We start from the raw sequence: 25,372 nt of genomic DNA, 5'->3' as shown, positions 1-25,372 counted from the left end.
GTGGTTTCAAGCACCGAAAACCATTCCAAGGTAGTTTTACAGCTCCTCTCTCAGGTTTCTCTCTGGAGCTTTAGCAACAACAGGTCAGCCTCTCCTCTGATTGGCTGACTGTTTTCTGTGTGACTGAATGAAAATATAGCAGATTTCAGATAAACGGAGAAAGAAAATCCTGCAAGGTTGGATGGTGGGTCCAGGTGGGCTGGACTTGTAGCATGGCTGTTGTGACATCACAAAGTTGCAGAAGTCCTGACGGCTGGTTTTAAGGCTCAGTTTCTGAATACAGGCTGTGTGCATTTCTCTGTGGACTGAGGCTTTGATACTTTCACAGTATTAATATAGAACCTAGACCTGCTTTATGATTAATAAAATGTAAGTCTTACTTTCTACAATATGAGATCTTTAATGTGCATCTAGACATCACCTGTCTGTAGGACTTTACAAGGAAAACAACAGGCCTGGTTTTACTTGTTCACCGCTGTGGGAAACAAAACTAAAGTTAGCTCGATTTGCACAAGCTAATGTCTCAACATTTCAAGTATCAGCGACTGAAAACAGTTTCACAAATCATGTGGCAAAGGAGGTTCCTGCTTCAAATACAGGTGTGTCTGTGATGCAGCAGAATCTGAAGGCATCTATTTCATCTATATTTGTCTATAATGTGACAAATGTGAATAACAATACTAATAAAGTCCATAACCTGGTGGCCATAAGTGTCTTTAAATTTTGCTCAGTTTTACAAAGCCCTAACATTTCCAGATGGAAGACAGGGGCACATTTAACTGTATTTTCATTGAATGTGATATTTACGTGTATTGCCCTACGATCCCCTGCCCTTTGTTTCACCTACACTACACATAATGTTGAACAATGTTCATTGGTGTCATATAGATAACGCTAAGTGGGAGCTGATAAAGCTCTGTGATGTATGTGTTTCCAGCCTGCAGGATGATCTGTCCTTAAATAAAGAAACATGAAGAGAAAATGCTTAACTTGAACTGGCCTGTGATCCATTTTGTGGATTTCAAACTTTTCCACTTTTCAGCAATTAGAGTTGTCAACTTGTCAAGACAACCATGTTGAATATATAGCTATAAAGAAATATTTCAAACCTACTTCTCTTATTTTTCCGGTGAAAATATATTAAATACCATTTAATGAGTCAAAGACGTGGTTTTCTTGGTGAACCCCTGACTCCACGGTTGAGTAATAACCACCTTATGTATGATGGGCAATTTAGATTCTCCAGGAACATGACCTGCATGTCTGCAACTTCTGTGACGAAACACAAAGGACGATCTGACATCTCTCGTGATGAACCGTAACCTGATCCAACTTTCAGTGCTCCCAGTGAAACCATAAAATGCTTAGTACACTCTCTGTTGGTGATATGGATACGCTGGTGTGCAACAAGCAGATATCAGGCGCTCATCTCACTAGTGCTCCGTATAAATTCAAAAGGAGAAAAATACAAAAAAAACCCAAATGCTTTAATTATTCCAGAAATAGAAATATGCAATAACAAAAACTAGCAAAGGGAATTCATCTGAGTTCATCTGCTTTCCCCATCACTTTACGTTTAGTATGTATACTTAAAAAAAAACAAAGTAATCACTATGTGAAATAAAGAGCTACTTTCAAAAACTGATGAATGCTGCCACGGTGATTTTGCTCCTTGACAGTATGATCAAGTGATTATCTCTGAATAAGTTACCGTTATCTTGTGATCACAGAGTACTTCTGTTTTGTAAAGGCTTACATAAGAATGAAAGCGCTGTGTGCTAGCCTAATTATCTGACTGTTTCCAGGGGGTGTGACAACCGGGAGGACAATATAAAATCTGGAGAGAAACAGTAGCACCACAAAGGAAGTGTGCAGGCCTTCGATACTGCTACATACGCAAGAGACAAAGCTACAGCCATGAATACTATCACACATCAAAAGGAGAAAACCCCAGGTAAAGATCTTATTCTACCAGTTTAGCATATTATTATATTCTATTAATCGATAATAATGTCCTTTGTTTTGTATGAAGGAAATTATGAAAAGTTTGCCTTTTTTTCTGTAGCACTCAAAAAATCCAAGGCTAGGAAGAACATCAACCACTTCACAGACGTGCACGGTCTGCCTTGCATTGAGAAGATTGTGAGCTCAGTGGAGGACACCCCTGAGCCCATCAGCACCGACATCACTGGCAGAATCCCAGAATGGATCAACGGCAGCTTCTTGAGAAATGGGCCCGGGAAGTTCGAGATTGGAAACCAGAAGTGAGTGCAAAAAGTGTTCACTTTTTCTGGGTTTTCAGTTTTTCCTCACCTGATATTGTAAAGCTCCATGAGGATCATTTGTGATCTGAGATTATTGGGTTTATATAAATTTAATTGCTTTGTCTTGACTTGATACATCTGCTGCAGCCGCTACTTCATAAAGATGACTCCTCTCTCCTGTTCCCTCCACTCTCATTAGGTTCAACCACTGGTTTGACGGTATGGCTCTCCTGCACCAGTTCAAAATATCCAATGGTCAGGTGACTTACAAAAGCCGCTTCCTGTCCAGTGACAGTTACCAAGCCAACCAGGAGGGCAACCGCATTGTGGTCTCTGAGTTTGGGACTGTCACCATGCCGGACCCCTGTAAAAACTTCTTCCAGCGCTTCTTGTCAAGATTTGAACTACCGAGTGAGTTTCTTATCCTAACGCATGAGCACAAATCTTTTAATGGAGTTAATAAGGTTCAGTTCACAGTTTACTTCCAAATACTCAGAGGCATGTGAATCACAGAATATGGAAAGCTTTTAACTTTGGCAACGTCTTTCTTCTCTCTAGAGCCCACAGATAATGCCAATGTGAGCTTTGTGACCTACAAAGGTGATTATTATGTCAGCACAGAAACCAATGTCATGCACAAGGTGGACCCTGAGACTCTGGAAACAACCAAAAAGGTAACACGATGTTGAATGTAGTTGATAATTTTGTTTGTTTTATTGATCTGTAAGTAAAGTCATAAATATGACTTACTGTTGCGGCTGGACAAGTCGACAAAATAGAAAATAAAGTGTAACAAAGCCTATCTATCTTTGCACTCATGTATTTGCTTGTGTTAGGTGGACTGGAGCAAATTCATTGCTGTTAACGGAGCCACTGCACACCCTCACACTGAGCCTGACGGAACAACGTACAACATGGGGAACTCCTACACCGCTAAAGGTATTTTAAAATAATCAACTCATTCTGTTCACACAGCTCCACAGGAACCTGTAGAGTAAGAGACGAATGTCTGTCTGATGACCTTTAGCAAGAAACGAATGGTATCTGTGCTGACAGGAGCGTACTACAACATCATCAAAGTGCCTCCGACCAAGAAAACAGCAGAGGAAACCCTGGAGGGAGCCACAGTGCTGTGCTCCATTCCTTCAGCGGACAAGTCGAAACCCTCCTACTACCACAGCTTTGGTGAGTAAAAGGTCTCGTGTTCAAACCAAAGCCCTGATTGTTTTCACCCTCGAGCCTTGACTATACATCCATTTAAAGAAGCAAGAGTCACTCTCTTATGTGTAGATGCCTCCTACTGTTTACTAATCTTAGTAGGATAACAGGTAATGACCAGATGTGACCAATCCACATTACTAAATTCAGAGTTTGAAATATCAAACGTTGAATCATAACTGGTTATTTGCTCAGTTTTAAGTGTCACAACAATCGTCCTTACATAAGAAGAAGAATCGTGAGCTGAAACTAGAAATATTTTCAGTGTAGATTAATCTGCTGATTCTTGTTTCAGTTGATAGTTTTAATCTATTGCTTTCATATCTCTCCGGAGGGCAAGGTGACATCAAAAGTCTCATCAGTGAACCAAAAGCCTAAGATATTCAGTTTACTATGAAAAAGAGAAGCAGCAATTACTCCCATCTGGGAAGCTGGAACCTGATTGCTTCAGATCAAGAATGATCTCATTGTGTTCCATGCACTGTGAGCACTGGTATCTGATCAGGAAATGGTGTCTTACATTCCGATACCTCGGCTCTCAGTTGATTTCAGTTGATTCTGAATCATCCGTTCAGAATTTTGAATAGAAACTAATAAAATCTTCTCAATCCATCATAGCGATGTCTGAGAACTACGTGGTGTTCATTGAGCAGCCCATCAAGATGGACCTGTTGAAGATTGTGACAGGAAAGCTGAGAACAAAGAGCATCAGCGACGGATTTTCCTGGGACCCGAAACTCAAAACGATCTTCCACTTGATTCACAAGCAGACAGGAGAGGTAAGGCTCGAACCCGGACCCTCAGTCCTCTAAAGTCCAATCTCTTCACCAGGTTTGAAATGTTCATTCCCCTGGTCGATCTTGTCTCTCAGGTAAGCTCCATCAAGTATCTCGCCAAGCCACTGTCAACCTTCCATCAGATCAACGCATTCGAGGAGGACGGCTTCCTGATCATAGATATGTGCGCTTCAGATGATGGACAGGCGATTACTAACTACAACGTCCAGAACCTGCGCAAGTCTGGAGAAGCGCTTGATGAGGTAAGCAGGTTAAATGTCACTACCTGACTAGATGTACCTTCCATGATTTTTCCAGATACGGAAAATGTAATGAGGGGGTTGAACATTTGCTGGTTTGCTGAAAAGCTTCATATTTCTTCATCAGGTATACAACACCTTATGTAGAGTGTTCCCGCGGCGTTTTGTACTCCCTCTCAATGTGGACAACGATACACCCTACAACCAGAACCTGAACCGGTCCAACAGCACCGCCACTTCTGTGAGAATTTCTAAGAACAAGGTGAGCAGCCCACATCTACAAGCATGTAACACACAGCAAACTGTGGAAGTCATTACTGTGTAAAGTCATTGACAGGTGTGTAGTAAGAAAGAGAGAGATGCCAGCTCCTGCTGATAGCACAGAAGAACATTAGGTAACTTTGGCTGATAAAATAGTTCCCCTCTCAGAAAGGATACGCAGTCTTACAGGTTTCTGACCTACGTACGGTTTTGACCTGTTCTATATGAAAAGATCACTTCTGTTACGATAAATAAAATTTGAACTATTGGCCTTGCACAGACTTTTATATATATATATATATATATATATATATATATATATATATATATATATATATATATATATATATATATAAAATATATATATTGCTGGTGTTTGTCACTAATTTATTGTGCCATAACAATATAATTTATAAACTATGAACTTTCTAATGATCTTATACCCACAAACAGGAAAACCCCTTTCCACTTAACCTTTTGGGGTTATTTTACGGATTTCTTTTTTAAAAAAAAATTTTTTAATAAAGATTAAATTTAATTTGACCACAAAATGGATTTGGTTTGAATGAATATCAAACCCATTTATGATACTATTTATGGTCAACATTTTTTGAAACAACCATTCTATGTATTTACATTCAATAATTATCTCTACAGGACAGTAATTAGATTATTATTATATAAGATTTGAGTGCCGTCATTCCCACACATGTGGGATTCACAGGACTCAGCATGATTTTATCCGTCTGACTCAGCCTCGTGGTTTACTGTTCACTCTCTATACACTGTGTCCGAGCTGCTTTAATTTAGTTCTAATGCAGATTATCCTGCTGCTTCACATTTCACACACAAAAGTATTAGGTAGTTTTTATTGTCAAGCAGCCAAAGGAAACAGTGTGTTTGTGAATGCAGTAGGAGCTTACTGCGATATAAAAGGAAGTGTGTTTGCTGTATTATGACACCTGTCTTGGTGTACAACAAACTGCCAGTGTTACCCAGGTCTCATCGCTATTTTCTCTCTGTGCAGGTGTTCTGTACCCACGAAGACCTCCATGGAGAAGACCTTCACCAATATGGTGGTCTGGAGTTCCCTCAGATCAACTATGGCAAGTACAACACTCGCAACTACCGCTACTTCTATGGCTGCGGCTTCAGACACCTCGTAGGAGACACACTGATCAAGATGGACCTCCACGGGAAACACATGAAGGTGAGTCCCGCAGATGTTTCCAGCTGTTACAGAACAGCAAAATGAGTTTTTTTAGTGATACATGTGTAGAGTAATGCTGGATCATAAAAAAAATAATGATTGTAAATGATTATAATTTGCATATCAATAAAATTTGAAGCCAAACTGAATCAGTATTTTCTCACAGGTGTGGGAACAACCTGGTCTTTATCCCTCTGAACCAGTCTTCGTACCCTCCCCTGATGCCACAGAGGAGGACGATGGGGTCGTCTTGTCTGTTGTCATCACTCCCAATAAGGTCAGCCGGGTTCAGTCAAAGATTTTGGAAAAGGAGACACATGTTCACTACTTTTTTTTTTTTTGCTTTAAAGATACACGTCATTATTTTTCCCAGATTTCTTCCCCACTCACTGTTGACTCAACACAATCAGTGTTGATTTTCAAAACATCAGCAGTGAGGTGGGAAGACGTTGTGGGATCTGGGGTAACTATACTGTACCGGAACCAAGGAGCGTGTCTGTACGTTTACAGGAAGTGTATCTCTTCATTTACAGAAACTCATTTTGGTGCTTTAATATGTCAGATGTGTAAAATATCATTAGAAATGCAAACTGCTGATGCAACTCTGGAAATCTTTCACACTGAGTAATTCTTTGCTTTTGTCTTTACTGTTTCCAGGACAAGAGCACATTCCTTCTGGTTTTAGATGCCAAGACGTTTGAGGAGCTGGGTCGGGCTGCAGTGCCTGTCAACATCCCCTACGGTTTCCACGGGACATTCAACGCCACAGCGTAGACATGTGAGGAGGAAATAAATGACGAATACACCTGTGACCACACATGAATACACAGAGATGTTAAAATAATGTAAATACTGTCTTTTGTTTTTATTTTTGTCTCTTCATAAATGCAATTTTAGAAGTCTCTTTGTTGTTGGATTGTCAAAAAGTAATATTCCACAGTGTTAGAAATATTGAAAACTTGTTGTAGATAGGTTCTTTTTTTATTATTTTATTATTCAACCATTTAAACCATTGTTTTGAATGTCAACTTGAGTACTTTTATAGTTAAAGAATAAGAAATAAAGAAATAAAATAGGGGAAAAAAATGCATTCCTGCTAGTCTGTGCATGTTAATCTAATTTGTAAGAACCAGAAACTGATAAGTAAACACATTTTGGGAAAGAGCCCATATGTTAGAGTAAGCTATGTTAATCCACTGAATGTACTGTATAATAATGTACTGGCTTAAAGAAAATGTACATTTCATAATACATGAATTAAACCCTCTAAATAAAAATCTCCACTTTAACATTGTATGTGCATTGATCTCATCTTTGTCATATTTCCACAAGCAATTGTTTCCATTGTTCACTGAAGGTAAAGATTATTTAACACAAGCACTTGTTAAAGACAATGATATATTCAAATATTTACAAAATAAACACCAACTCCATCACCAATACTATTAGTTGACATGTTCTAGATATTTAAAAGTTCTTCTCAACAGAACAGGAATGCTGCACAACAGCGCCTTCTGCTGACCACCCACTGAACCTGAATATATTCCGAGCAGAGAACGCATGGAAATGAAACATGGAAGTGCAACAAAGGTTTCTCCAAAATTATTTTTTCTTTACTCATGGATCTCAATCGGTGCAGCTTCTCTTTTTTCATAGTTCCTTTTCTGTTTTCTATTTGGTGTGTGTGTGTGTGTGTGTGGTTTGGGGGAAAGGCCATTGCCCTCAGCCTCCTTTTGTATTAGTCACCAAATGATGACATAAAAATCATTTTTACTTGATGGCACTTTAATTCTTTATAAACAATAATACATACACTGCTGAATCCTGAACTTCTGGTATTCTTTAGAAAATAAATAGTTATATTTAGGTTAATTTGTGAGGAGGAATAAATACAACCCTATTATAATGACACAAAGTCATAACTCAGTAAACGTATAACAATAAACATATATTACTGTATTTTATGGTTGAAGTAATGCCACATTGTATGAAGCATGGCAATTCTTAGCTGATATGACTAAGATATGAACTGCAGATGGCACGTGTACACAAAGCTGCTCACCACAGAAAACTACTCCTCGGTAAAGATGGTGTGTTAATGTTTCATCATGTTGGTGACGGTGCATGTTTAACCCTGCAGTTTATCAGAAATCAGAGCTAATGTTTGCCTCAGGTGCTTTTTCTTCTCTTTCAGGAAAGACTCCAGGTTTCGAGCTTCTGTCAAAACACTCTCCAGTTCTTTCATCTGTGCTGCATCAGCTGCAGCTCTCTCACTGGAACAAACCATCAATATTAAAGGTGTTGGCCCACTTGCAACAATACTTTCGCAGCCCACCAGTGAGCCCCATAATTAAGAGTAGATCAAGCTAATATGCAACTAAGGTAATTGATATCTAGTTGTTTAAATACAACCTACCTTAAAACTACAGCAAGTTTGGAAAGCAGCATGCTGACCTCTCTGCTAGCACCTGCAACAGGAAGCATATCACATAGAGAAATGCTGCAAATTTCACTCAATGGTAAAATCAACTTGGTTTGAGTGAATTACCATTTCATTTGACTTTATTATACTTTTTTTTCAATATTCTAGAAAAAAGTAGGTGTGGCCACTGAGCAATTCAAAGATCCAGAACCTGGACAAATCTGGACTTCTGAATATTTCAGTCGGAGCCGCAGAGAACAAACAAATATCAGCAACAATTTGTTCATATACAGAATGTTTTTACAACACGATTGAATTTAAGATGCTTCCCACATATCCTGTTTGTTTCACACCTCACACGTGCAACTTAGTTTATGGGTCACTTCTAACTTCCTGTGATCTGTTGCTGATGTTGCTCGTTTGTTGCTTCTTTCATTTGTTTAGTTGTAAAAAACAACAACAAAAAAAAAAAAAAAACAGAGTGACAGTTATGAAAAGATTTGCATGAACACAGCCTAATAGTTCTATATTTCTCTGTAGGCTGAAATTGTAATTCTCTAATAAAACAATAATTTGTGTAACTGGCAGTATGACAGTGCACATACCTGCAGCCGTAGCCTCAAATAAATCTGCTGACTCCAAAGTGGCTGGTTTAGAGGGAGGTTTTTTCTTTTTAGGAGGAGATTTGTCTTGATTTGCAGATGTGCGTTCAATCTATTGCAATAGGGAAGTCCAAATTACAATAACACAAAAGCAGTAAAACACTGTGGTATTTCCAGCACAAACATCACTTTAAGCATTTGTTTTTTTTGTTTTACTTTGGTTTTCTTTTTACTTAAAAAAACAGTGATCATGCAGTGATTATCGTCAACATTTGGATGTATGTGGACATGTGGATCATAAAACCTTCAAATATTTTTTCTCATAAATGCTTCAGCAGACATTTCCACAGGCAGCTACTCTTACCTCTTGGGACGTTGTCCGAACAGGGCTTTTGTTGCTGATCACTGCCCGCTTGTTTACTGCTGGTGGAATCAGTTTTCCTGCCACTGTTGCTTCTTTCATTGTGATGTAATCTTACTGCAAAAATAATAAATCAAGACTTTACTGAATATCTGTAAAAACTGGCATCTGCCAAAAGTGATAAAGCAGCATCATCCTGTTACTGATTGTGTACTGATGCAGCACAGGCCTAAAGCTGACTGTGACCTCCCTGCATTTCCTAATAATGTCTGTGTTAGAAATTATCTGTGTAATAAAAAGATGAAATTTGCACAATGACTAATATTATGCTGCTCGTTGCTGGCTAATATATGTTTCATAATAATATTTCTGTCTTGTTAGAGAAGTTAAACCATCGTGACTAGCTTGATTAAAACTAGTTAATAATTAAGCTTCAGATGTTTTATTATAAAATATATTAACATAATGTTATCAAACCAACTTAATACCACTCAGCTAATCCATTCAAAATCACATAGTATTTATCCAACGAGCCACCGGGCTAACTAGCAAAGCTAAAGTTTAAGTTAGCAGGTAAGCTAACGTTTTTAAACGTTAGCTAACATCGACTTACAAGACAAACGCGGTCCCTGTCAAGAAGTTAAATATGTCATGTATTCGATTAGCAGAAGTGTGTTAATTCATAGCTGCTGTGTGAACAATCGCTGAGCTGATTATCGATTAAGTGAAAGTTTAAGTAAAAGTCAAAATAACGTTCGTGCAGTTGCGCTTGTCTGTTACATGCTACATTCAGGGACCCTCGTAAACTCAGGGATTCAAAACACTCATTCAACGTTTAGTAGCAATGATCATCATACACATCATCATCAGACCAAACTGTGCTTTTAGCTGTTAGTGGAAGTAAAGTCTCTCTCTCTCTCTCTCTATATATATATATATATATATATATATATATATATATATATACACACACACATTAATCAGTTAGACACAGTTGTAACTGCTGTGGTGGTGCTGTCGGTCAGCATGTTGTCAATAAGACTTAATTAATAGATTAAAATTTAAGATAGAAAATAAAAACCTTTGCCCACCAACTAGCTCTAAGAGTGACAGATGAGCAGATTAAGAGTTGTTTAGTTTTGTACAAATGAAAAATGTCTCTTTTAATGAGACTAAAACAAGCTGGCTGTCATGGACATGCAGCGTCTCCCAACCCATCGTACAGCCTCTGTGGATAGAATCAATTGGATTATACAAAGGAAGATTAGGAGCACACTGTAAGTGAAGCGGAAGCAGCTTAAAGGTGGGTTTAAACCGCGGATCAATGCTGCTTCCCGGTGGCAGCAAAGTGGATTATTTCACTGTGTCAAATCAAACCATAAACCAAGGAGGAAATTCACAGCATCAGGATATATGTTCACTCTGATGAGAGGAGAAACGGCTTCAAAAACCTCCAGCAAGTCCAGTTGCTTTTAGAGAAACCATGACTTGGATGACTGTGAGTCCTGGAGCTGGCTCATGTGAATGGTCATATATTGTGTTATTAATTACACCTGTGCTTTCCCTGCTCCGACAGGCCAGCATGTCCACTGTGATGAGGAACTATACTTAGGATTTGGAAGTTGAACAGATCCCAGACTTGTCCTCGTGACAGCCTGAAAAAATACAGACCTACAGTATGATTTAAGTTTCTGCATGGCAGTCTTTTCTGTTTGGCGGATGGGTAGCTTGAATGAATCCGTCTCCCAGCATCTTTAAAAGACAGACTTATTAACACATGTTTGTTTGTTAATATGTGGCTTTATACAGAAATGTAATATATGACATACAGTATATGTCTCTATACCAAGAGTATGTCATCTATAAGGGGATATATTACTATCACATATATCCATCATCTGAATATACATGAATGAAGACATACGTTTATAACATATATGAAATACCCATAGTAAAATGTATATACGTGCATATGGTATATTAAGAATATCTATACATATAAACATTCTATATGTTTATTTATGTGTTAACATATACATGTTTTTCTCTTAGATCTTTTATTTATTTTAAACATGTATATCTTCCCATTCTGGGAAAGCGGTCTCGGACCTTTGGGAATTTGGTATGGATATATATTTAGATAACATATGTCTACAATATAAGTATACATGCATAAAATAAGATAAGATCGCCTTTATTAGTCCCACAGTGGGGAAATTCACAGTGTTACAGCATCAAAGTGGCAGTGCAGAGAAAGGAAAGCTGCAAAGACACTGATAAATAATAAGACTATAATAATATATAAGTTATATGTAAAGAAATTAATCCAATTTCTTATAGGTTTCATATATAATTTTCCATGTATGTTTTTATTTTATATGTATGTATATTTTATATATGGAAACTCAATATATGTACATATATTACATTTGTGTGTGGGATAGGTTTAATATTGGGACTCCTAGGATCCTAGGACCTAGGATCACATTTTGGGTTGTCGAGACCACAACACTAAACAAGGGCCTGGTGTCCACTTCATGCAATGTTCATGCAGTGTTCAGAAATGTAAATGAACAGTAACAATACAAAATGTTTATGTTTTTTACTTTGTTATGTCTTCGTGCAACTGTGGAAGCAGCACTTCAAATGAGCCACATTGTTCAAAGGGCCACGATTGTTGTTTCTACTTTTGTTTTGCACTCAGGAAAAATGCTGCTGTGTTCAGGCACACAATAAAAGTTTTGCACATCATTACTTAATTGTGACTTCATTGTGTTCTGTCGAAATCTAAAACTAAAGTCCTCATATGTGGACATCATTTTCCCAGAAACTACATCATGTAAAAAGATAATTCTTTGTTTTTACACTCATCAGGTGCCAATTAAAAATTAAAAACGCATGCCATGCAAGAGCTCGGATCTTAGGAGGTTAATATTGTTGTGCGACGTTTGATGTCCCTGTTTTTTTAATTATTTATTTTTATTCGTGTTTTTTTATGGTTGTCGCCGTGTGTTTCTCTTGTGTTTTTGCCTGTTGATAAAAAAAAAAAAAAAAACTGCGGCTTGCTAACCGCCTTTGTGTGTACTACTAAGCCCACAGATGCATGGTTTTGGAGCGGGCAGCCCCAGCTTCCCGACACTCCCACGGCCGTGAACGCAGCGCGGGGACCTCGCCGGAGCTCTTACCTAATCTCCGCCGAACGTACACAAACATGGCGACAGCACAGGCGGGCGGGATGCGGCCGTCTCTTCGGTGTGCGCTGTATTTATTAGTCCTCGGAGTCGCTGCAGTCAATTCGTCGACTCTTCGTCTTCACCCGCAGCCCCAGCACAGAGGGTTTTTCACCGTAGGAGCCAGTGAGGGTTTCCCGGGCGGAGATGGAGGAGGCGCCGCGGCTCCAGCGCTGCATTTGGCCGACCGCGGTGCCTCTGCAGGCGGGTCGGACTCCGGCACCGTCTCGCAGCATCGAAGGCGCCGGAGCAGCGGTGACTCGGCCATGCCGAAGGTGTACGGGCAGGTAATGTAGAGCATCCCGGCGGTACCGTTCAGATACAGCCGGAGCACCGTGCGTCTCCTGGCCTTAGCTGGCGAGGATGTCTTGGAGGAAAATTACGCAAACCCCGGTGTTGTTTGCAAGTCGCATCCTTTCTTGCGCCTCATGCTGAAGCGGCTCCGGTCGCGTTCACGGTTGTGTTGGAGCGAAACGGGCGCAAAGTGCAGCGTTGAACCTGAAAGCAACACGAGCGGGTCACCCGGTGTGTCCGGTGCACACCTGACCGCACATGTGCACAGGCTCACAGGCTCGATTCCCCTTCTGAGGCTGAGAAAGTGAGAGTTCACCAGCTACTGCACACATGAGACGTTTGCTGAAGTTGGCAGGACACCTTTCTGTGTGCTTCCAGGTGTGTTTCCAGGTGTGCTTCCAGGGAATAAACAGTGGAACAATATGGCTGTTGTGCTCAGTGGAAGGTAACAGGGAGGAAACTGGTTTGAAGCTGCTCTGTCTGCTGTGGCAAGAGGAAGTGCTGAAATGAAGCTGAGAAGTTTGTGTTTGTTTGATCAGCTGTGGATAAAAACACACTGAAGTTTCTTTTTTCTTCTTAGATATAAAAGTAGATATTTTGGAGGTGCTTGGTTTTTGTTAAACAGTGACGAAATGACAAAAAGTTAAAAGTGACTGAACTGATCCAGTTGTTTCTGATCGATTCATCTTTGGATCATTTCTTCAGTTCATAAATTCTTAGTCAATAAAGTGATGAAATAACACCAAGGGCCCGAGGGGACATCTTCAGAATTGCTTGTGTTGCAACCAAATGAGCAAATCCTCACATTTGAACTGCGAACCAGGAAAAATGTGATGTTTTTGCTCGATGAATTACTTAAATTAAAATTAAAAACTTAATCAGAGGCAGATCTGAAAATGAATGGACAAAAATGATAGAATTAGTGGAATACCTCTTTAAAACAGGCCTTTTATTCACAGGGGTTATCAATAACATGATCAATGGCTGTTGTATTCAAACGTCTCAGTAAACCAGTGACTTCATTATTGTTTACGCTCAGACTCAACATGTCTTTTGTCTCATGTGATTATTACAGTTACTTAAAAATGATAGAAACCAAAGTGCTTAATGTTGGATAAAAAAGTCATTTTGAAAAAAATCATGTCTGATATATAAATGAAGTTAATATTTATTTATCAAACCTTAATCCGTGATTAGAGGGACTTCAGAAAGTGTTCAGACTCCTTTACTCTCTGTGTAGGTTTGATTTTAAATTTTTGCATTAGTCTACACTCAGTAATCCATGATGACAGAGTGAAAACACGATTTTAGAAATGTTTGAAAATTGATTAAAAATTAAAAACTGAAATCTCTCATTTCCAAAAGTATTCAGACCCTCCAGTACTTTGTCGACCCCCCTTTGGCAGCAGTTCCAGCCGTGAGTCTTCTTGGTTAAGTCTCGACCTTGACCCCCAGGGTTTGGTCACTTCATCCCGCTCTTCCTGGTAGATCCTCTCAAACTCCATCAGTTTGTTCATCACGATGCTGCCGCCGCCATGCTTCACTGCAGAGATGGCACCGGCCAGGTGATGAGCAGTACCTGGTTTTTGTGAGACGTAGTGTTCACCTCACCTCACAGAGGTCCTTGTGGTGTGGATTTTGTCCTGACATGTAGTGTGACTTGTGAGACCTGATATACACAGGTGTGCTGCTTTCTAAACTAAACACACATCTCAAGGATAAATAGAGCAAACAGGATCCACCTGACCACAAGTACAGACAAACACAATGTGCGTAAGCTAATAACACAAAAACAAATATAGTGTTTCACGTCCTTATTAAACAGACCATTAAACATTTACAGTTCTGGTGGGAAAAGTAAGTGAACCCTTGGATTTAATAACTGGTTGAACCTCTTTTGGCAACAATAACCTGAAACCAGCTTTACCAGTAGCTGCTGATCGGAGCTGCTCAGTGTTCAGGGGGAAGTTTGAACTGCTCACAGAGCTGCTTCAGCTCAGGACGTCTGCTGTGAGCGTCCCTCCGCTGGGTTAAGGTCTGGGCTCTGACTGGACCGCTTCTCCTGAGCTTCAGCAGGTGGACACAGACCCTGACGTCATCCTGAAGAGAACTTGGGAATTCATTTTCCTCTTGAGGAAACCCCCAGACCGCGATGCTCCCTCCACCCTGCTCCACCTGTGGGATGAGGTCTTCATGTTGCTGTTCACAGCTCTTTTGACACCACACATAGAGCTGCATGTTCTCCCCAAACAATTCAACCCTAGTTCCATCAGTCCATGAAACGTTTTCCCAGTTTCACTGTGGAGAGTCAAACTGCTCTTTGAAAAACTTAATGGGTGCAGTGATGTTTTTATTTGGAGCAGCTGCTTCCTCTGTGGACACGCTGCCTGTTCAGTGATCTGTGTGTGTTAGACTCGTGCACTCTGAGAGAGACTTTAACCAGCTCCAGTGATTCCTTTAAGCCTTTAGCTGTAACTCTGAGCTTCTCTGTCACGTTACTGATCATTCTGTGCTGAGGATGCAGGACGTCGCTCTTTAAGGAGAGTCGCCACAGAACTGAATCATCTCCATCTATGGACAGTTTGTCTCACTGTGACTCTGTGACCACTTCAGCTTTAAGCAAATGAACAATTCTTGATCCTAAGTCTTCTGAAATCTCTTTTTTTATGAGGCACGCTTCACGTCATCAGAGGTTTCTTGTGCATATCAAACTCAAAATGACTCCAGTGTTTTTCCAAGTGTCTCTAACCCACACCTGCAATATATAATATTTTAATTATGTTTTCAATATGGACAAGAACATCACAATGATTTGTGTGTTATTAGTTAAAATGGATTGTGTTTGTTCATAACTGTGACTGAGATTTAAGACAAATTAATACATAAATGCAGATTATTCCAAAGGGGTTCACTTAGTTTTTCTTGGCACTGTAATATAGAACATTTTGGGCTCCATATAAAATGACCATAGAGTTGAATCAGCACCTGTTTGAACTGAGAACTGAGACCGTAGAAGCTGGTGCACGATCATTGTATCATTGGGAACATTGTGTAGATGGTTGAAAACCTTTGCTGCTGCTTGGTTGCATTGAATTAATTTGCTGAATGTTCACTGGTTTCGAGGCTGAGCTTGTTGCAGGAGAGGAGAGTCCTACTGAAAAAGTCAAAGAGTTTTAAATCCTCATGTCTGCTGTTCTTTCAACAGCTGCTGCTGCTGTTGTTGTTGTTGTTGTTCAGAGACAGTGTCGCTGCTATTTCTGGTCCCCTGATGTTACAATTACCCCTCCTAATCATCATGTGCCTGCACTGGTGTGGAGTGTAAATAAACAGTGAGAAGCCACATGCAGACCGTGCACACGTTTGCACTGCAGGTTGCGGTGTGTTAACACATTTTTAGCACCGTCTTTAGTTTCATTTTCATTCCAAAAACACAATTTCACCAGCAACATACAAATATTATCTGTCTTCTTCAAATCCATTACATACTATATATAACTTTATTCAGTGTCACATGGAAGGATTTGACCTGTTTCAAATACGTAGTGTCTGGTCGGTCTTTGTGGAAAGTCTTAAGAGGAAGTGATGTTTTTTTTTTTTTTGTTTCAGTATTAGTATAAACGAACAGGATCAGTTCAGTTTACCAAGGAATTCTGTTCAGATGAAACTGCAGCAAACTGAGTCCCACATTTCACTGCTTTGCTTATTTGACACTGTACCCTGGCATGTGACAAATTAACCTCTGGACTGCAGTTTAGTGGCAGCATAGCTTATACCTAAAACATAGAATACAATAATATAATTCAATATTATGAAAATACGCCTGAAACATATTGTATATTGTTATATATTATAATTTTTATATTGATTAAAATAATAAACAAGACGTCAATAACATAATTGGGCTGGACTGTATCAAGATATTCAATTTTTTTATATCACCCAAGTATCAACCCATAGTACATGGTGCATATAAAAATAATGTATTGTAAAAATAAATTCTGTAAATGTTAAAAATACTGTAATTGAACTGAATTAATACAGAGATTTGCATTATCCCACATCATCATTCTTATTGTTCAGTGGATTGATTGAGTTGTCGAAATATCCTTTCCCACAGGTGCACTCCATTCATGTTCTAGATACAGCAAAGGGTCTGAACACTTCTGTAAATGAGAGATTTCAGTTTTTGGTTATTAAAACCTGTGAAGTCCCTTTAGAACTGGAGTCGCATCCAGACAGCTTATGATGTTATTCCACCTGGTTTTGTTACTATAGGAGACTTCTGCTTGTGGCTGCCACAAGGCTTGAAGTGAAGATGGCTTTTCTAGGTGTGTGTCCCCCTTCAATTTCTCTAGTGTCTCCACTCTCAAAGATCTCGGCTTGCATCAGAAACTTGTAGAGGAAGCAGCTCTTCTTGACCAGTGACAGTTCCTCTTGTCAGTCATGTGTTGTCTCTGCAGCTGCAGTTCAGTTTCCTTGGTAGTTGCTAACTTTGTCTGTTTGGTTGTTTGAACCTGGGCACTGAGCTGATCACTGGTTTTGGAGCCTTCCTCCTGAAGCGGCTGCTCCCTGCTGCGCCTGGAAACGTTACTGATGAGAGACTGAACCAAAACAGTAAAGCTGCAGGGTGTGAAACCAGAACAATGAACTGAAAGATGCTGAAAAGCTCCATGGAACTGAGGGCACCTGCAGAGTCAGCTCACGGTCCTTTGTGGGTACCATACAACTAGCAGCTCCCTTCACAATAAAAGCGGTGATGTGATATGATCATTGTTGATATAAAAATATGGCGGTATGGTGATAAAATGATAAAATGGTGAAAGCTGCTTTATGGAGAGAAAGTACAGACGAAGAGGTGTCACCATGGTGGATAGAGATGACCTTTGGAAAGCTCAGTGTCAACTTTGACACCAAAGATGGAAACAAAATACGAAAACTGAACACAGATCCTCACAAACCACCACTCTGTGATTTACATGTGTGTTTTTCACTGAATGTAAACTCCAGCTGAATGACACCAAATCACCCAGAGATGGAGCATCAGCCTCCCAGAAGCTGCACTCCTAGCAACAACAGCTGACTGTGTGTGTGTGTGTGTGTGTGTGTGTGTGTGTGTGTGTGTGTGTGTGTGTGCGCGTGTGCGCGTGTGCGTGTGTGCACTCCACTATGGAAACATCTCATTCAACCTTAAAGAAGAACTTGAATTTAATATTTATCAGTTCCACACAAAAACTGATTTCCTCCACACAAACCCATCGGCCGGTTTCTCTCCAGCTTCACATCCCTTCAAGTCTTATTCTGTCAACACCTTCCTTTCCATCAGTGAAGGCTAATCTGGAGCGAACCTGACTCTGCTGTGGCACAGTGCAGAGAACAGTGGCTCAGTCATGCATCCTGCCTGTAGCTGGTAACACGATGCTCGCTAACAGCACAGGCTAACTCACACATGCAAACTGTGCTCAGCAGCGTCTGGTGAGAGTGCAGCCAGCCCTCATTGCCTGCCAGTCCTGCAGAGATGATGTCATTGTTTGAGACTGGCTATGCCGCCACTGCTCTCCTGGCCATGATGCCCCAATCCCCCCCCACCCCCACAGCACCACCATCCCCCACGCCCCCTTGCTATTGAATAATGGAGAGCTGAGGAGAGGGGAGGGTGGAAGGTAAATACCCAAGCTGATTGTTGCTCGGTTCCACTGAAGGAAATTAGCTCAAGTATGAATTTGGGGAATGTTTATCAGAATTCCCATCATGCATTGGGATGGCTTTACAGAGTCAAAACTGATGATTTGTCCTCAAGTTGGGTCAAAGTCTTTTTAGTTCAGAGAAAGGTGCAAGTGGATGTGTGTGTTTCTGCATCTCACACACACACACACACAGATCCTGACTACTGGTACCAGTATTATTAGATATCTGTCAGATTTTATATGTATATTTTATAATATTTTATATATTTTATGCCTTCTAGAGTTGGGCTGGGCCTTCGGGGTCAGGTGCTGGTCAACCACTGAGATGGGCGACCTGGTGAAAAGATCAGAGAGTAGAGATCACAATCCATGACTGAACCACGATCTGAATCCTATTTCCACTCTGGTTTTAATGTGAAAGTCCTGACCAGAAGTTGTGATTCATATCTTTCAGCCACTTTGAAGCTTCTATCGAATGTTTGTCTGCTCGCCGCTGCTCTTCACCCACAGTGCTGTTTAAAAATCGTGTCACAATCTCACTTTTTGCTCAGTTCATATGCAGAATTCATTTGGACAGTGCTGTTATTTATTTATTAGGTGATACATGTAAGTGTTTTCAGCTAGCTGCAGCTTGTCCTGCTTCCTGTTTCCCTGCCTGCAGGCAAGTCTCTCGTCCCACCAACGGACTGTAACTCCACCGTCTTGGGCTGTAGCTGGTGATGGTGGTTCTTGTTCTGTACATGTGCCGCTACGCCAAATTCACAGAGGCTGCAGAGCCGAGCAAGGCCTGCTGTCTCCAGCTGCAGTTAGTGGGCTAGCTGTTTACCAGGTAACAGTGGGCTGGTTGGCAGTGACTGAACTTTTATCGATTCCTCTGAAAAATAAATCATAAGCCAAAGTATCATCGTCCATGATATAATCTTGTCAGTCTTTGGTCCTGAGCTCCATTGGGTTTAAATTCTGTCCTACGACTGTGTTGTGATGCCTTTTGGTTACACCTTCCTGTCTCCAAATGGCTGCTGGGTCCTGTATGTTATAACACAGTCCCAATTAGAGATGTCCTGGAATGTGTGTTGTGTATTTGAATCCTGATGGATTTGGAGGAAGCTGTCTTTTGCTAGTCAAAAGGAGGTTTAGCTCTGTGCTGTCTGTCCCACGCTACCAGTAGAAGGGTGGGAAGGAAGGAGAGGAATGCAGCTGATAGTGATAAAGTGGTTTCCTTATCTGCTGTAAAGCCTGAGCTACAAAAAAAAATTCCTCAAGTCAAATCAAGTGTCATTTTCCTGATGTGAACTCATCCTTGCATACGTTCAGTTTCTGTCTCGTTATAAGATCTCTGCTTCCAGACACTTCTGAAACAACACGAGCTGTCTGAGAACAGGCTGAGTGGTTTTATCCTGCTGGTTGAAATTATCAAACTACTCCTGCAACAACCTGAAGGACTCCTCCAGGGAGATGATGGGAAATGTGCCCACACGTACCGCGGCTCATGCTAAGAGGTTGGGTTAACAGCATTGTCTAGAGTTTATTTAACTGCACTGGTGGTTTCCCAGTTTCACATTCATCACTGATACTGACGGGATGTGTCTGGCTCGGACTTGTCTGGTGTTGATGACTAATCCTATAGGACTAATGCTGTGTACAACTCAGTCTGTGCCGTGCTTTTTACTTCCACATGCCAATTCATAGGCTTTCTGAATACTAAACACTGCAGAAAACAGTTTATTGGGCTCTACATGGCACTGGTCCCACCCTAAATAAACAATATACATTAGTGAGGCTTGCAAAACTGGTGAAGATGCTTTTTAACTGTTGTCAAACAGCCAGATCAAACCACCGCATCTACACAACTCCAGCGGCTTTTTATTTGGATCCAAGCACAAAAGAGGAATGCAGCCAGATTCTCTGCTGCATGTAACGGCTTGTTGGAGAAAAGAAAAGCCTGACACAAATAAACATGTAAAGGCAAAACACATGCTGTTTTAAAGTGATGGAAAAGAGTGATGTGTTGTGTTGAGTAGGAGAGTAAGAGCATGAAAGGCACTGATGGCAGGATAGTGACAGACCTCAGGCTCGGGTCATTTCAGGCCAAAAGACTCTGCTTTTCCCCCGTGTGTTGTTCAGGTACCAGTGAGTCAGTGAAATACCAGAGAAGTACAGGTGGACTAACAGATTCATTTCATTTCAGCAGATTCATTTCACAATACACATTGGTTTCAGCACTAACTGACAACAGTGGAAACAGTGGAAAGAAGTGTTAAGGCTCAGTGAGTGATTTTTAAATGAATGCTGCTCATTTAATCTGTTCACATAGAAAAAGCTGTTTGTGTCACAAGAGACAAATGAAAAATGTTGTGTGTAGTTTGTGGTGACGTTGAATTGTGTTCCTTACGGTGGCCCTGAGAGCTCAACTCACTGCAACTTCAGAAAACACCTGCAAATAGACACATGTCTGCTGTCATTTAAATCAGTGAGTTAATGCCTGGTAGCAGTCGTGTGCATCTGAGCCTTACGCCGTCATCTAGTGAGGGTGGACTGAGGTCCAGCCCGGGACTCGGTGCAGATTGCTGCCCTTTTTCAGCAGCTGGATACTGAGCTCTGGAGGCCTCTATTGCACCAGAACATCTGTGTCTGTATAAGGAAGAAATCTGCTCTCACAAAGAAGTGATCTCACCAGACCCTTGTAGCCTGCTCCTCATCTCTGCTTGAAGCTCGTGGCTCCAGGCTACATTAGCTGCTGCTAATGCAACACATTTGAATATCTGACAAGACTGTCAGCAGGTGAGTTGCGTTAGCAAGTTTGCAGCAGTTTGTTAAACATCCATTTGGAGTCTGACATTTTTAGAGCAGTGCAGTGCTAAACTGGTGGAGGTTTGGTTAACTAACCTATGTGTGTTGTCCAATCAAACTCGGGGATACAATCTTAGCAGCACAACCACAGTCTTATTTGGACAGTAGTGACATCATCAAAAAAGCTCAGCAGAGGATGTATTTCCTGAGGCAGTTGAAGAAGTTCAACCTGCCAAGGACTATGATGGTGAACTTCTACACCTCCATCATTGAGTCCATCCTCACCTCCTCCATCACCATCTGGTACGCTGCTGCCACGGAGAGGGACAATAACAGACTGCAGCGTATCATCCACTCTGCTGAGAAGGTGATTGGCTGCAATCTTCCGTCCCTCCAGGACCTGTACACCTCAAGGACTCTGAGGCGTGCAGGGAAGATTGTAGCTGACTCCTCCCACCCTGGACACAAACTCTTTGAGACACTCCCCTCTGGCAGGAGGCTGCGGTCCTTCAGGACCAAAACCTCTCGCCACAAAAATAGCTTCTTCCCATCTGTTATTAGCCTCATCAACAAGGCTGGGGAGCCCCACTGTTGCTGATCCCCCTGATCCTCAATTGCACCAATCACCAGAAAAAATTCCTCGTATGTGAAAACATACTTGGCAATAAAACTGATTCTGATTCTGATTCTGATTCTGATTCTAGTGTTGAATGTGATTGTGTCAGAGATCAATGATGTAAACAGTTAACTTAAATTTGTCAGTGCAATCAAGGTAATCAAATCAAATTTAGTCATAATTATCTTACAACCAGATCAATAACACTAATGATAAAATAACAGTTTGCATGGAATATGTTGTTCTGGCAATAAGATGGCAGTGGAGTTAGTTATTAACACCTTGTGTTAAAGGGAGAGGCAGCCTGGCGGGACAGACCAGACGCCGATGCTGTTGTGTTACAGGTCACGCCTCTGATTCTGGACCAGCAGCATGCTGTCTGAAATCACACACTGGGGCAGCATCATGCTGGCTTTGTTTGGTGGCCTCTTCTTAATGGTAATATAGCGGGATCTCGGCATAAATGAGGCGGGGGAAGTGTATCTGCGTGAGGGAGAACGAGTGGGTGTGTGTGAGTGAGCAAGACAAAGGATTTTGAGCATGAAACAGGATTTTCCCACTTGGTCTCTGAGCAAATCTTTCTATTCTGACTGGCTGTTAACACTGAGGTCCTGATGTTAAAGAGAGAAATCATCTGAGATCTGTGTTGTTCTCTTGTCAGTTGAAACAAACTTTACAACGAGCAAAGAGGCGACCAGACACAAAACAAAATAAATTTACAATAAAAATCAACCAGCGTTAACATGCAGCCATTTAGCATCTTTTAAAGGTCCCATATTCTAAACTTTTCCAGTGTTTTATCTGAAGTGTTGATCTACATCAGAAGATATATTTACATCTCTTCTCTCAGGCTTCTCTCTGGAGCTCTAGTAACATCAGGTCAGTCAGCCAATCAGAAGAGAGGATCTGAGTCTCTCTTCTGATTGGCTGACTGTTTTCTGGGTGAGCAAATAAAAATATAGCAGATTTTAGATAAACACTAAGAGAAATTAAATCCTGCAAGGCCGGACGGTGGATCCAGGTGGGTGGGACTTGGGCCGTGGCTGAGAGCAGTGCCTGCTTCATTGTGACATCACAAAGTTCCAGGAGTCCTGACGGCTGGTTTTAAGGCTCAGTTTCTGAATACAGGCTGTGTGCATTTCTCTGTGGACTGAGGCTTTGATACTTTCACAGTATTAATATAGAACCTAGACCTGCTTTATAATCACAAACACATGGACATCTACCTTTATACAATATGGGACCTTTAATACACAGTCTTGTATCTAACTTTACCTGGATTTCAGCCTTACTCAGTGATCAGTCATGAACGTGTATTTGTCCATCTCTTTGACCAAATAGCATCAAGCTGATCCAGTGGCTGGCAAAGGTGTGAAGGCCCATTTTTCCCAGCCTGTCAGCTGAGTCAGGCCTTGTGTCTCTGGCTGTTTCCAGTGTTTGTGACTCAATGGAGGGATTCCAGATTCGTCGATGTACAGAAATAAAAGGGAATCGATCGCTTTCTATTTTCTTTTTTGAACTGTGAGGTTTTATTAGCCAATTAGCAGCTGAACCAGACTAGGTTATCTTCCAATAAAACCGGGGCCAGTGATAATGTAAGAAGACGTGATCCTTTGTTCTGCAGAGGGTTGTCTCCTCACCGCCGCGGGTGGCACAGCAGAGAGAGTGATACAGTTTAGTGTGATTGTGGGTTTTATTGATAAAATTACATCATGGATCACTGATCTACAGAACCAAACACTGACGACAGAGAAATCCTTAATCCCAGCACTGGATTGTTGGGTTTAGAGAAGCCGGTCTGGTTTGCACTGGATGGCTTCAGGTGAGATGAATACATTTTGCATGAGGCTGTGAGAGAGACAGACAGAAACCGTCACAGTATAGTAACCACCCCCTACCCCCACCCGCCCTCCATCCAACTCCCCACTCCCCAGTTGACCAGAAAGCTGTCACAGTGATTGATGGATGGGAACACCTCTCTGCCACTTACAGAGCCACATCTGGAAAACCCCCATGCTGCAGTGCAGTGTGTGAAGGGAAACAAAACGGCACAGGCAATATACTAAATGTAATGGAGAATACTGTTTTCTTATTGGTCTGAAGGTGTGTCGCTAACCTCATCACGATAAAGGGCCTTCATCTGTGTCATCGTGAGTCTCTTTCCTGCTGTTACTGGGCTGCAGCTTCCCCTTCTTGAAAAAGTAAAGCAGCATTGACAGTGTTTCTGCGTATAAACCGAGTTGCTCAATGTACTTTTAAGCAGAACTTTGTGAAAGTGAGATAATTAGTTCAGATTAATGTTGTAATGTAGTTTGTCATTTATAGAATTTGATTGGTTGAATGTGCAAAATCTATAAAAAATTATGTTTTTACGGATAACATAACATATTGATATTAAAATATTGTAATATTCATTATCATATTAAACTTACAGTATTTGTGATTCTTTGATTAAAAAAAAATCCTACAATAGAAAAATTGGAGTTGCATTTGTTAACATTTCATTGCTGTCTGATTTGGTGTCCATGGTTACCATGGTAACAGCAAGTGCAGTTAAAAGGTCCAGTGTTTTATTTGAAGTGTTGATGTCAGCAGATGTCAGATGTCAAAAAGACATATTTGTGGTTTTAAGAACCAAAAACAATCTCAACGTAGTTTTACAGCTCTGAGCCTGTCTTCTGATACGCTGACTGTTTTCTGTGTGGGAGGGGCTTTGGGCGCGGCTGAGAGCAGTGACTGCTTTGTTGTGACATCACAAAGTTGCAGAAGTCCTGACGGCTGGTTTTAAGGCTCAGTTTCTGAATACAGGCTGTGTGCATTTCTCTGTGGACTGAGGCTTTGATACCTTCACAGTATTAATATAGATCACTACACCAGCAGGACAACACAGTGTACAATGACAGCAATGGAACAGTAATTGAGTTCTGCATTCAATCAGTGAAGTGCTGCATGGAAGTCAAAGAGAGTAAAACACCTGTAAAACGTTACCTGTACTTTTGTTAATTTTGATAATGTTGTAGGTTTGGGCGACATCAAAAATGTAATATCTTGATACAGCCCAAATATTGTGATTTATGATTTATGATGGCAGGGAGGGGGTTCAGTCAGCAAAGCAGTAAAAAGAAGAGTAGTCACAGACTGTGCAAACTGCAAAAAAAAACCCAAAACAAAACACAAATATATATATATATATATATATATATATAATATATGTGTGTGTATATGTATATGTGTATATATATATATTTTTTTTTTATTTTTTTTTATTTTTTATTTTGATAAACACATGAAAAATAGGGGGAACTGGTAGAGACAGATTTAGGATAGCACTTGTCCTGGGGTGTCGGCCAGAACAGGAGACAGAGAAGAAACAGGATGGAGCTT

At 40.7% G+C, this 25,372-nt stretch overlaps 3 protein-coding genes across 13 annotated transcripts in view; 2 read left to right on the top strand and 1 right to left on the bottom strand.

Annotated features, from left to right (window-relative positions):
• Window positions 1–1,401: 1,401 nt before the first annotated feature.
• Window positions 1,402–7,283, top strand: LOC139614546 (carotenoid-cleaving dioxygenase, mitochondrial-like). Of its 5 annotated transcripts, XM_071471892.1 has the most exons (12): window positions 1,402–1,954; window positions 2,066–2,264; window positions 2,464–2,675; window positions 2,823–2,938; window positions 3,101–3,203; window positions 3,321–3,449; window positions 4,101–4,261; window positions 4,354–4,521; window positions 4,646–4,780; window positions 5,807–5,989; window positions 6,156–6,266; window positions 6,647–7,283. In XM_071471892.1, the coding sequence occupies exons 1-12, from the start codon at window positions 1,918–1,920 to the stop codon at window positions 6,761–6,763; spliced, it is 1,671 nt and encodes a 556-aa protein (XP_071327993.1). In that variant the 5' UTR covers window positions 1,402–1,917; the 3' UTR covers window positions 6,764–7,283. The 5 variants fall into 5 exon arrangements, with proteins under 5 accessions (XP_071327993.1, XP_071327991.1, XP_071327992.1 ...); XM_071471890.1 differs by having other exon boundaries at window positions 6,156–7,283; XM_071471891.1 differs by having other exon boundaries at window positions 1,402–2,264.
• A 140-nt stretch (window positions 7,284–7,423) lies between these two features.
• LOC139614548 (testis-expressed protein 12) lies at window positions 7,424–10,178 on the bottom strand. The gene is made up of 5 exons (XM_071471895.1): window positions 9,988–10,178; window positions 9,378–9,491; window positions 9,017–9,125; window positions 8,406–8,457; window positions 7,424–8,262 (listed from the first exon to the last, which is right to left on the bottom strand). The coding sequence occupies exons 2-5, from the start codon at window positions 9,474–9,476 to the stop codon at window positions 8,118–8,120; spliced, it is 405 nt and encodes a 134-aa protein (XP_071327996.1). The 5' UTR covers window positions 9,477–9,491; window positions 9,988–10,178; the 3' UTR covers window positions 7,424–8,117.
• Window positions 10,179–12,326: 2,148 nt separating this feature from the next.
• Window positions 12,327–25,372, top strand: part of sorl1 (sortilin-related receptor, L(DLR class) A repeats containing) — a 74,909-nt gene continuing 61,863 nt past the window's right edge. For 2 of the 7 annotated variants that reach the window (XR_011687029.1, XM_071471520.1), the window contains exon 1: window positions 12,336–12,891. Coding sequence is in view for 5 of the 7 variants with exons in the window: in XM_071471520.1 (XP_071327621.1) it covers window positions 12,478–12,891 (414 nt within the window). In the remaining 2 variants the exon portion in view is untranslated. Of the gene's footprint in view, window positions 12,892–25,372 lie in introns of all 7 variants that reach the window. The other 5 variants (XM_071471519.1, XM_071471518.1, XR_011687028.1 and 2 more) reach the window with 5 other exon arrangements.

The sequence above is a fragment of the Trachinotus anak genome, unplaced genomic scaffold (genome assembly GCF_046630095.1).
Source record: "Trachinotus anak isolate AG129_WGS33_773 ecotype Australia unplaced genomic scaffold, CSIRO_AGI_Tana_v1 ptg000034l, whole genome shotgun sequence".
Taxonomy (NCBI): Eukaryota; Metazoa; Chordata; class Actinopteri; order Carangiformes; family Carangidae; genus Trachinotus; species Trachinotus anak.
This window is presented reverse-complemented; position numbering and strand designations above follow the sequence as displayed.